We start from the raw sequence: 12,626 nt of genomic DNA, 5'->3' as shown, positions 1-12,626 counted from the left end.
TGTGATTTTTAATTAACACTGTAACTAAACAAATCATAAAAGTGGTTTATTTTCAAGGTTGCATGATGATATTTAGTACTCCCGTAGACTTTGGTACTCCTTGTTCATGTAGGATGTTAATAAATATTAATTTATAACATATCATAAAATACCTAAATATACTGCTATATTTTCTAAATATAATTAAACTGCTTTTATGACCTCATATTGATATAGTATAGGTAAAGAGTGGTTACCAGTCACAAGATACAAGATATACACTTTCTATTAAAGTGTAATATCGCTATCAATATGAATATCTGTAATGTAATTACAGATTATTATATGTAATAAAAATATATAACGTCAAGTTGATGTGAAGGATATTATTGGCCGAAATGGTTGTCATGGCTGCTGGATCTACCGGGCTCCGCCCATTTTCCCTAGCATTAGCCATTAGCCATCGCGGCTGAAAGCTGATCAGGACCTTTTCTCCTTCAAAATTTCTTTGTTTTTGTCACCGTCGCGTTTTTGTGAGAAGGCTGTGAGATGGTTTTGTTAAAAAGCAATAACAATGAGGAACAGGAGTTAATGTAAGTGTATTTTTAGCCGGTAGCTAATGACCTAATTTGTCTCGGCACATACACGTCAGTTGTTTTTGTTAGCCGGTAAAGCTCATTCGCCGAAATATAAAAAACAATCATCCGTCATCTCTCACAAATCTTCTTTGCCTTCGCTGTTTTAGGTTATTGAAATGATTTATGTATTCGTTTAAAACTGTGGTCGCGCTGTAAATGTAATTCAAATGAAAGTGTAGCTTCTGAGCTAAATTACAGGACATTATATACAGCAAAACTGTAAGGTTATGATTGAACTAATTAAATAACTAGCAATGCTTCAATAAACATAAACCGCATTTCGCTGGTGTACACGCAAGTTATTTAGTCTGAATGTCTGTCATGATAATTCATTTACACTCAACGATTTAAAAAGACATAAATTGCAAATAAAACTATATAAAAAATATTGCATTTGTTTTTGCAGAGATGAGCTGTGACCTATTTTCATGGTAAAGCATCTGGCCTGTAGCTAGAGCTATAAATAAAGCACACGAGCTGAAGGATCTGTAGTTTCATTGCACCTCCGCAGTGTGAAAGACTACATTAAAATCCAGTGATATATCATGGTAGATTAATTTAGACGCGCAGGATCTTTAGCTGTTATGTATAGAGTCATCGTGTATAATTATGTAATATAGACCGATATCACATCAACTACTGTTAGCCATATCCAGAGCTTTTATTTATTCATTCATGAAAGAACTGGGCAGAGTAGGTTATGGGACGTTTCTGTCATGTTTGTGACCATAAAGAGAACCAATACCTTTTTGTCTTGCAGCCTAAACGAGCCATGCTGCTCATCTCTACCCAGCTCTCCTGCAAAACGTGTTTCTCCAGCCAAAAAGAAGCAGTTTTTTATAAACCAGGCCATTCGTAACTCTGACCTCACTCCAAGAGCCAAGGGCAAGAAGAGTCTGAGACGACAGGAAAACAGTACGTTTTGCTTTCATTTTTGAAGACTTCCTTTTTTATAATTTACTACACAGGAAATGTCGTTTCAAACCCGACTTAAAAGGAAAAGTTAAACAATGTTTGCACTGCTCCACTTTCTCTCAATATGATGAAATGTGACATTTTATAGTGCACATGCCCATTTATGCTTGTAACACAGCACTCATATCTTACAAAGCGTTAAGGCCAGTGCCACACATTGGCAACATTTCAGTCAAGTTTCGTATGAAGTAAGAGCTCCATTGTATAAAAAGTGCTGGTCTCAAACTCAATTCCTGGAGATCCACAGCTCAACGATATCTGCTCCATCCCTGATCAAACACACCTGATCGAGATAATCAAGGTCTTTAGGATCACTACTAACTTTGCAAAACTAAACTCAGCAGAGCTGTGGCCTACAGAAATTTAGTTTTAGGCTATCGGTCTATAACAGGGTTTCTCAAATCTTACCCTAGAGGTCCAGTGTTCTGCAGAGTTTAGCTTTGACCCTGATAAAACTCACCTACCTTTTTTTAATGATCCTGAAGAAACTGATTAGCATGCTCAGGTGTGTTTGATTAGGGTTAGAGCTAAACTTTGTAATGGATCTTGAAAATGGATCTTGAGGTTCGGATTTGAGCATCACTGGTTTATAATGTCAATCCATATAAACAGAACATTTTAATCCTAGTCTTATAAAGAAACAAACACCACTATGTTAACAGAGTGCCATGGGTTACCTCAAAATTTTCCTTATGGGAATTTTTGATTTATGACATACAAAAAACTATTTTTGGTGCAATTATGCTAATCTGTTTTTGTAATGCTTTAGAACCGTAATTTTTTAACAACTCTGCTTCGGTGCAGCTCGTTTTCTGGACAATCTTTTGGAACGGGACGAGTGCTCTAAAGAGGACGTTGAAGGACACGAAACAGCCTTGCCCACCATCTTCACTGAAGCCTGCACCAATGGAAACTATGTGGAGGTAAATCGGGCTTCTTTAACGGCTCTGAGTTAGGGGATGTTTCGCTTTGAAATACCTTTCTCGTGTCTCCTTTAGTACTGGAGTGATTTTATGAATCGTTCTGGGGAGGAGCAAGAGCGACTATTGGCTCTGCTGGAGGAGGAGGCCCAGAGGAGCCGCTCCGACAAGAACCATAAAGACCAAAGAGAAGGTCTGACAGCATTTAATCACACAAACCCAACTGGCATCTTGCATGAAAGACAGCTGAACAATACACATTGCACGGTATAAAAGAAAATCAGATGTATCAGTTGCCAGAGGACCATTTATACTTTAGTCCCTGAGGAACCTAGACACACTCAGGCACTCAATTTTTAGATCCTCAAGATCACTTCACTTTTGCATTTAATGTAATTATATATTATATTTTAATATAAAGTAAAAATGATTTTACTTACCCTCATGTCATTTCAAACCCATATGACACAAATGAAGTTTTTAAAAATATTCTCTCATAATTTTTGTCAATCTTATTAAAGTTCATGCACCCAAAATCTTCATGCATTAAAATTCTATAAGTAATCCATATAAATATATATAATAACACAATGTTTGGATGACTTTGCTTTGCATCAAATATTCCAGATGACTGAAAAAATATTAGATATATCATAAATGTGTAATAGTAATAATACATTACTAATAATGAAATAAATTAAATATTATAGTATTAAACTATATAGTTAAAAAAACATTTTATAATAAATTAAAGAGGATATAATGTATTAAAAATATATTATTAATAAAAAAATATATATATATATATTCAGTAGTGCCACAGTTTTTGTCTCTGCCAATATCAAAAATGACATTATTATTTGAACTAATTCAATGATAGGCAGATTATTTCTTCTTATACCTGACGTATTAATACCGGTCATTCTTTTTTTGTTGTTGTGCAGTAAATCCTGCCTTCAGTGCTCAGGAATGCTTTCAGAGAATTGATCGGCGGCTCCGTGCGACGCTGAGACGCAGACAGATCCCCATGGTGACTCTCTTTGTCATTTGCTCGATCTTTATCTTTTGTCTCATAACCTCCATCTCTTTCTCCTGTCCTATCATTCTTTTATTCCGTCCGGTATCTGTTCATCCATTTCCTCTGTTTAAGGGAGTGTTGGAGGGTCTGGAGTCTGATCTGCTGGGATTCTTCGTGGCACATCCACACTCAATTTACATAACCAAACTCAGCAACAGGTGCACAAACTACCACAGTTAATGCGTCTTTCACTCCCAGTTCACTAATTCAGACCACCACTAACTAGTATACATGCATGCTTGAGATGGAAAGAAACTGTAGTGTGAGGGTTTGAATCAAATGCTGTGTTTTGATTCATATGTATCTGTGTTTCTTCAGCTATGAGCGACTGCTGCTTCATGCTATCTGCCAGTACATGGATCTCACCTCTGCTAGTGAGTGAACTTATACATTATTCAAACAGTAGAATAATGATAATGTCATAATGGTGATTTCAAAAAATCACACGTAATCCGAAAGCTGAATAAATAAGCTTTCCATTGATACATTCCATTGAGGACCATTTTTGGCTGAGACACAGCTATTTAAAAATCAGACATCTGAAAGTGTGACAATTCGCCTTTAAAGTCGCCATGTTCTTAGCAGTGCATAGTACCAATCAAAAATTAAGTTTTGATGTATTTACGGTAGAAAATATTTGATCAAAATAATTATTATCCTCCAACTTTTTAGCACACATACAAACATATTAAAAATAAACTTGTGCTGCTGAAGAGGTTTTGTAAGGCTCATTTGAATTTTGATTTTTTTTCCCTGATATCTTGAATTTTAGTACTTAACTTTGTATATGGAGTTGTTATCCTGCATCGTATTAGAAAACAGTCAAAATAAATGTGAGATGATGTATAGTTCTGGGGGCTAATTAACACGTTAAACTGACAGCCCTACTTTAAACTCCTTATATTTAAATTATTTACCAAAGCAACTTTTTTTTACTTGATGTGCTACAACTAAAACATAATAAAAACTACGTAGGTATAACAAATAGACCTTCAAATGACAAAAAAACAGTACAAAAAGTTTTGTGTGTGTTTTTCCGCAGGCTCTGACTGTAATGGTGCTCGACAGACTGAGGTGGTCAACAAACAGGAAGCGTTCCTCCCTCCACAGCCTCTGCTCTCCGCCTACCTGGAGCAGTTGAGCTGAACCGCTGTAAACCAGTACCACTGATGCTCATCCAGCCACAACCGGCACCACTGCCCTTGAAAAATAATGCTTGACCTTGGCCTGGCCAGTATAAACTGTGTACATGACAATATGTCATTGGACCTGGCCTGCAGCCCTTGGCCTTTAGGAGAGATTGTGCTAACTAGATTATCGTACTCGGTGTCACTATCACTTTGATTCAGTTTTTAAATGCAGTTTGGATGTATTAGTAGATGTTACTGTTACTACAGCTGTCTTTATAAATGATTCTTTTTTTTTCCATGTTGCAGACAGAATGTTACGTTTACTGTCACGGCATCCTTGTATAATAATAGAAGCGTAATTGTATGACTTCAAGAAGAGGCAGAAAGTTATTGTTTTTGATGTTCATCTTCACTTGAAAATGAATTGAAGCGGTTTTAGGAATTCACGTCCATCTCTGATGTTTGCAAAGGCCGCATAGAGTCGCTTTCAAAAACTCAGGCTCCTACAAAAGGATAACACCGTATAAATCAGCACATGCTTCACCAATAATATGACGGTTATGTAGTTATTGTACATTCATACCTGTGTGCACAACTTTTTACAATTCACATACATTTGATTTGTGAAGACTGCTAATTTACTTCAGCCAATCCTGCCTGACAACTGAAGAGTGTTAAGTAGACCTTTTATAAGCAACACTCTAACTTGAATTTAAGTAGAAAGCAGTGTCTTGTTTGTTAATCTGTCATAATTAGGTCTCACGTCATTTTTTTCCATTAAGGATCTGCCAACATGCACTTGCTACTATGCCTTACACGTATACGCCATATTTGTCAGTTTAGCATTTTTGTATTTATATCTTGAGCCTTTACATCAAGGTTATATATGGTTTACAAAATCTTTTAATGTTTTGTACCATCAAGAGTCCTGAGACACTTGAGCATTTATTGCATTGGTGTTTATAACCAAAGTGTGTGTATGTGCTGATTCTCAGGCATCATCTGTTGTGAATGTGGACTTTAAACAATTTCATTACTCATAAAATCACCTGAAAACCAGGTTTGTTTAAATCTTTCGAGAGTGTTTTTGAAATATTTATAATTGTGTTAAAATATTTGAGTTAAATGCTATTTATACCATTATGGCAGAATATGAATGCATACAATAGAGCGCTTAATTGTGTTTAGTTTTGGTCTGTGGTGAGTATCTGTATTTAAGACAATTAAAATACCAAATTTTTAACTGAGATTGTACTACGTGGTCATTTTACGGATCAGATGCAAGGCACATAGATTTCAAAATGAAACATTTCTGTTGATGCTTGACCTTCATTAATGTTCATTTCGCAATTGAGGTTTAAGCTTAGTTCCTATTTTGTTTATGGATTCACCAAAAAAAAAAAAAAAAGTCGTCATTTGCTTTTGTTCTAATCCTGTATGATTTTATGACCCTAGTGAATTTAAATGTTTTGGTTGAAGTATTTTAAAGGAAATGCATGGAACATTTTTTTTTAGCATGTAACAAATACAATGTTTATTCAGTTTAACTTCCTATTGAGAGAAGTGCTGTGAATTGGTTCTTTTGTATTGCATTGCATTTAATAAAAAGATAATAATAAATAAAAATATATTGGTGGAAGGTTCCCTTTTAGATATACCCAGCCATTTTCAACACAGTATGGTGAATGTTGTATCCACTGTGTCCATGGCAACAGCCGGAAAGCACCACATTAAAGCTTCCAGCGGCTGGTAACGTGAAAATAAGGCAATTGACTGCTAATTCATTGTCCTCATCACTGTATGAAGCGTTGATGTCTGAGTAGATGCAAAAGATAACCCTTTGACTGGCCTGCAAAGAGTGCTGTGTATTGTGTTAACTGTGTTCAGGTGCTTTCCAGCTACTATCAATTAGGCCACCATCAAAATCACCATCAACGTCAAAAATGTCAAAATCTGGCTTTTGAATTTTCTACATATATAAAATGTGTTTGATTTTAGATTTTTCAGGGTGTCTGGGGCTAATCTGATTGCTTTCTCTGAGACACAACACAAGCTGGACGACCATGCGACCAGTGGGTTTCGAGCATATGAGGTCTTTTCTTTTACCCCCCAAAATTATTTTACCCCCCAAAATTATTTCTATAAAAATGAGCCATGCTTAAAAGGTAGAGGGGGAGGTGTTGCTACAATTTATAACAATATTCTTAGTACTTCTCAGAGGCAGGCTTTAAGTATAACTCATTTGAAGTTTTGTGCTGATAACATTATCTACAGAATCATGTGCTAGTGTTCTGTCATGTTTGTCTGGCTACTGTATACAGGCCACCAGGGCACAGCACAGATTTCATTAAAGAATTTGCTGATTTTCTAACTGAGTTAGTACTGGCGCAGATAAAGTCTTAATTTTGATTTTAATATCCATGTTGATAATGAAAAAGACTCATTAGGATCAGCTTTCTAGACATTTTAAACTCCATTGGGGTTAGACAACACGTCTCTGGACCTACTCATTGTCAAAATCATACTCTAGATCTAATACTGTCACATGGAATAGATGTTAAAATGGTTGAAGTACTGCAGCAAAGTGATGACATTTCAGATCACTATCTAGTCTTGTGTGAACTCTGTATAGTTAAACCTGTAAACTCTGCACCTTATTACAAGTATGGTAGAACCATCACTTCCACCACAAAAAGAAAGCTTTCTAAATAACCTTCCTGACTTATCTCAATTCCTTAGCTCATCCAATACGATGCAAAAACTTGATGATGTAACAGAAACTATGCACTCTTTTTCTAGCACTTTAGATACAGTTGCTCCTTTGCACTTAAAAAAGATAAAGAAAACAATCTGACTCCATGGATAATGACAACACACGCACCCTGCCCGGAAAATGGAGCGCAGGTGGAGAAAAAACAAATTAGAAGTAGGCAGATTGAGCGGGAGAGTATGCTGTCATACAGAAAAGCATTAAAAATAGCAAGATCTGATTATTTTTCATCCCTTTTAGAAGAAAACAAACACGGTATTTATTCAGTACAGTGACTAAATTAACAAAAATAAAGCATCAGCAGGTGCTAATATGCCCCAAAGAGTATAGCTGCAATGAGTTCATGAACTTTACTTCTAAGATTGATACCATCAGAGATAAAATTGTAACTATGCAGCTGTCAACTACAGTTTCACATCAGATAGTGAGCTTTAGAACCCTAAGGAAAAATTTTTATTATAGAGAGAAGACTTGTACAAACTTGTTTAATCATCTAAACCAGCAACATGTATGTTAGACCCTATTCCATCTAAACTATTAAAAGATCTGCTTCCAGAAGTCATAGATCCTATTTTGAACATTATTAATTCATCATTGTCATTAGGTTATGTTCCCAAAACCTTTAAACTGGCTGTAGTTAAACCTCTTATTAAGAAACCACATCTTGATCCCAAAGACTTAGTAAATTACAGACCAATCTCTAATCTCCCTTTTCTGTCAAAGATACTAGAAAGGTAGTATCCTCACAACTGTATTCCTTTTTAGAAAAAATGGTGTCTGTGAGGATTTCCAATCAGGTTTTAGACCGCACCATAGTACTGAGACTGCTCTCATTAGAGTTACTAATGACCTGCTTCTATCATCTAAGTTTTATCTGTTATTAGTGCTATTAGATCTTAGCGCAGCAGATACTAACGATCACAACATTCTCTTGGATAGACTAGAAAACTATGTTGGCATTAGAGGAAGCGCCTTAGCATGGCTTACATCATATCTATCTGACCGCTATCAGTTTGTGGCATTAAATGAGGAGGTATCATATCGATCAAAAGTGAAATATGGAGTTCCTCAAGGCTCAGTGCTAGGACCGTTACTTTTCAACCTTTACATGTTTCCTCTGGGAGATATTATCAGGAGTCATGGTGTTAGCTTTCACTGCTATGCTGATGATACTCAGCTCTATATTTCAGCGCAGCCTGGTGATACACACCAAATTGAGAATCTAACAGAATGCATAGTCGATATAAAAAGCTGGATGATGAGTAACTTCTTAATGTTAAATTCTGCAAAAAAACAGAGGTGCTAATAATTGGACCTAAAACCCCACATATAATAATCTAGAACAAAGCCTATCACTTGATGGCTGCTCTGTTAATTCTTCATCAAGTTAGGAACCTAGGTGTGCTGTTTGACCATAATCTTTCCTTTGAAAATCATGTTTCTAGCATCTGTAAAACTGCGTTTTCCATCTTAAAAATATATCTAAATTACGACCTATGCTTTCAACCTCTAATGCAGAAATATTAATTAATGCGTTTATGACCTCAAGGTTAGATTATTGCAATGCTTTAGCACGCTTAATAAACAAACTTCAGCTAGTCCAAAAGCGCAGCAGCCAGAGTCCTTACTAGAACTAGGAAGTATGATCATATTAGCCGGTTCTGTCAACACTGCACTGGCTCCTATCAAACATCGAATAGATTTTAAAATCTTATTAATTACCTATAAAGCCCTGAATGGTTTAGCTCCTCAATACTTGAGCGAGCTCTTATCACATTATAGTCCTGCTTGCGTTCTCAAAACTCTGGCCATTTGATAATACCTAGAATATCAAAATCAACTGCGGGCGGCAGATCATTTTCCTATCTAGCACCTAAACTCTGGAACAATCTCCCTAACTCTGTTCGGGAAGCAGACACACTCTGCCAGTTTAAATCTAGATTAAAGACACATCTTTTTAACTTAGCCTACACATAACACACCAACACACCTTTTATTATTCAAATCCGTTAAAGGATTTTTAGGCTGCATTACTTAGATTTGCTGGAACCGGGAACACTACTCCTACAATACGATGTACTTGTGACATCGTAAAAAGAATGGCATCTACGCTAATATTAGTCCTGTTTCTTTCTCAATCTGTTTTCACAGTTTGTATCCAGACTAGATGGTGGATCAGCACCCAGAGATTATGTTCATCAGAGACCAGAACACCTAGATGCGCCCGTCGACAGATCACCAGATCCTGATGCACACACACACGCATACACTAAGTCATTTACACTACCTGACACAGCAGCGTTTAAAATTGAGTGCTGGGCGTCCGGTCAGAGGAGAACTGACCCCAACTGAGTCTGGTTTCTCCCAAGGTTTTTTTTTCTCCATTCTGTATGCATGGGCTTTTGTTTCCTTGCCGCTGTCGCCTCTGGCTTGCTTGGTTGGGGACACTTAACTTCTAGTGACTATCGTTGAATTGACTACAGAGACCGTCTCTGCATTTAATAAGAAATTGGTCACTTTCGTCATTATACATCCCTGTCATTATACTGTACAGTGCTTTGATGCAACCTGTGTTGTTAAAAGCGCTATATAAATAAAAATGATTGATTGATTGATTGATTTTCTACAGATTTTGACTGTTCTGATCTGGACTGAAGTCCCGTCAAGCTGACTAAATAAGTTTGCTCAAAAACTTTTGAACTGGATATGGAATTTCTAATGAAGCATAAAACACCAGGTCATTAAACCCCAGAAAAGATTTTCTGAAAGTTTTTGACTTTAGCAACATCTGTGAACATCTCATTATTACTTTATTATCTTTATTTACTTTATCTATCTATAAAGATGTGATTATGGTTGATTAGTAGGAATCGAGAAAGGCAGATGAGTCTGTGTTTGGAGGCGGGAAGCTGGAGGAAGCATAGAAGGATCTTCACTAGACTGATTTTTGGCTTTTTTTTATTTGCAAAAAAGTATGCGCATTTCTTAAAACAAACAGCAACACATAATGGATTTCCTGCAAAAGTCTGTAATTTATATTTTTTGTTATTTTTATTTTTGCGTTATTTTATATGTCTGCATAAAGAAACCTTAAAATAAAATATAACATTGATTTTTCCATAAAATAAAAATGTTTAGTTATGTCAATATAAAAGTGCACTCTCTTGCCCGCTGTATGCTGATAGTAAAATGTTTCTAATATTGAAACAGTCGTAGCTCAAACTAAATCCAAGTCATCTGTTCAACAAGTATGAAGTCAGGTGGAGGCAAAAAGAGCCTTTCTTGTTGCTCATGCAGAATCTGCAAAAGAAAGACATGATATTAATTGAGGAATAGACGGAAAAATTGACGAGGCAAAAAAGAAAATAAATGGATCTTGATGGTGAGATAGTAGCAAGCAAAGTCCTCAAAACTTTTGAGCAACAAACCAGTGAAAGTATGGTATCACATGGGATGGAATTTTATATTAACAAAGAAGCAAAGTCAAAATCAGCAGCTTCAATTCCTTTTTCTGATAAACAACATATAGCTATGAAGGTGTACCTTACCATAACCTCTCAGAATACACAGCGGCAACATGCTCAAACTTCTCGAACTAACATGGAAATAACTGAACCCCTCGAAACACAGTGTCAAAGGCAAACAAATGACAGGCGGCTTCTGAATGGATTTAAAACTGGGGCTGGGCCTAACATGTAGATGGATTTTAGGGAGGATGCTGCTTAAATGGTCAGATGGCCCTCAGAGTTTGAGCTCTCGGTCGGTTCTTCATCTAAAACAGGTCCCACCGAGATTTGAACTCGGATCGCTGGATTCAGAGTCCAGAGTGCAGTCCATCGCCTTAACCACTCGGCCACCTCGCCGATGGGCGGTCTGTAAATCTGGACTTGGCCGTTTTTGCCAGATCTCCTTTCAATGGCCCAACTGCACATTCAGCGTAGTTTCACGACGCTAGGGCAGAAAGAGTGGAGGAGCACGAGCATCGTGACCGAAAAGATGGAGCGCTTCACGGATTTGTGTGTCATCCTTTCGCAGGGGCCATGCTAATCTTCTCTGTATCGATCCAATTTTAGTATATGTGCTGCCGTGGCGAGCACAAATCTGCTGGTCGGCTCCAGGTATGTGTACCCTCCGGGTCCCTGCGAGCTCTCGCCAAGGTGGTAGGGCCCATCGAGCCGTCTCGACACCTCGCATACCGTGCTGTACTGGGGTGCAGTACAGTACACGGCAGCGTCCGCTGAGGCAAGGGGCTGGACACACCTGTCCATGGCACCGGAGACCTATTGCAAAAGGGGGCGTGGCCTCTGCCTTTCTCAAAACAAGGGGTGGCAGGAAAGGAGAGAACAACAAAACCAGTCAGACCGGGTGACAGCTGCGGGCAGTTAAATACATGTAAGAACTGCAGCTGGGTTGTGGTGAAATATCTCTAGGGCAAAGGAGATGGGGAACGATTTTAAAAGCAAGCGCTCCCACGCTGAGACGGGCAGACCGGGCTTCAGCGTAACGTGTTGTAAATGGTAAGGTGGATGCGGGAGGTAACCCTGCGACTGAGCTGCGATGAATACTGGGTCCTCTGGGTTAGCAGACACTCCGTGCAGCCACCCAGGCCAGAAGGCTGACTGCGCGGCAGTTTGAAGCTTGTTACCACCCTGTCGGTCCACGTCCACATAGGTGGGCTGGAGAGGTCGCGCACCTCGTGGGCATTCTTTCGCAGAGGCAATATTGTAGCCTATGAGGCTCATCCGAGGCGCGATCATTGCTGGTTGAAAACTTTACCCAATACCTCGCCGGGATGACTTGAAATACAGTCAGCCTTGGCAATTTTTGCCAGCCTCTCCGGAGGCTTTGCGTTTGGTGGAAAGGATAAGCTCTTCTTCTTTCTTTTTTTCTCTTTTTCAATCACGTGCAGGTTTTGACCTTTGTGCAGCCGAGGAACTGCATTGAGCGTGTCGGACAAGGAAGATGAACGAAAGGTGTAAAGCGATGTTGTTTGCCAGATTGGATTCTAAAAAGAATGGGACAAGAATTGACCGGTGAGGATGGTCTTCCAAACCCAGGCGTGTAGAGCAAAACGGCTAAGCAGTCCAATCCGGACACGCCCCTTATCATCAGCTCGTTAGTAATGGCACGCAAAGA

At 38.1% G+C, this 12,626-nt stretch overlaps 1 protein-coding gene and 2 non-coding genes across 3 annotated transcripts; 2 read left to right on the top strand and 1 right to left on the bottom strand.

The window, feature by feature from the left end:
- Positions 1 to 421: 421 nt before the first annotated feature.
- Positions 422 to 5,963, top strand: r3hdm4 (R3H domain containing 4). The gene is made up of 8 exons (XM_043252730.1): positions 422 to 572; positions 1,378 to 1,532; positions 2,397 to 2,515; positions 2,591 to 2,705; positions 3,457 to 3,542; positions 3,663 to 3,748; positions 3,909 to 3,964; positions 4,633 to 5,963. The coding sequence occupies exons 1-8, from the start codon at positions 529 to 531 to the stop codon at positions 4,734 to 4,736; spliced, it is 765 nt and encodes a 254-aa protein (XP_043108665.1). The 5' UTR covers positions 422 to 528; the 3' UTR covers positions 4,737 to 5,963.
- A 5,517-nt stretch (positions 5,964 to 11,480) lies between these two features.
- LOC122354697 lies at positions 11,481 to 11,587 on the bottom strand. The gene has a single exon (XR_006252148.1). It is a non-coding gene; the product is annotated as a U6 spliceosomal RNA (small nuclear RNA).
- Positions 11,588 to 12,192: 605 nt separating this feature from the next.
- On the top strand, positions 12,193 to 12,333 carry LOC122354708. The gene has a single exon (XR_006252158.1). It is a non-coding gene; the product is annotated as a U4 spliceosomal RNA (small nuclear RNA).
- The last annotated feature ends 293 nt before the right edge of the window (positions 12,334 to 12,626 follow it).

Source organism: Puntigrus tetrazona, chromosome 11, assembly GCF_018831695.1.
Source record: "Puntigrus tetrazona isolate hp1 chromosome 11, ASM1883169v1, whole genome shotgun sequence".
NCBI lineage: Eukaryota > Metazoa > Chordata > Actinopteri > Cypriniformes > Cyprinidae > Puntigrus > Puntigrus tetrazona.
Note: the sequence above shows the minus strand (reverse complement) of the source record. Positions and strands in the feature narration are given on the sequence as shown.

Coding starts and splice junctions, on each gene's coding strand:
- r3hdm4 (XM_043252730.1), top strand. CDS start 529: ATGGTTTTGTTAAAAAGCAATAACAATGAGGAACAGGAGTTAAT. Junction 2,516..2,590: donor CCAATGGAAACTATGTGGAG/GTAAATCGGGCT, acceptor TGTCTCCTTTAG/TACTGGAGTGATTTTATGAA. Junction 3,965..4,632: donor CATGGATCTCACCTCTGCTA/GTGAGTGAACTT, acceptor GTTTTTCCGCAG/GCTCTGACTGTAATGGTGCT.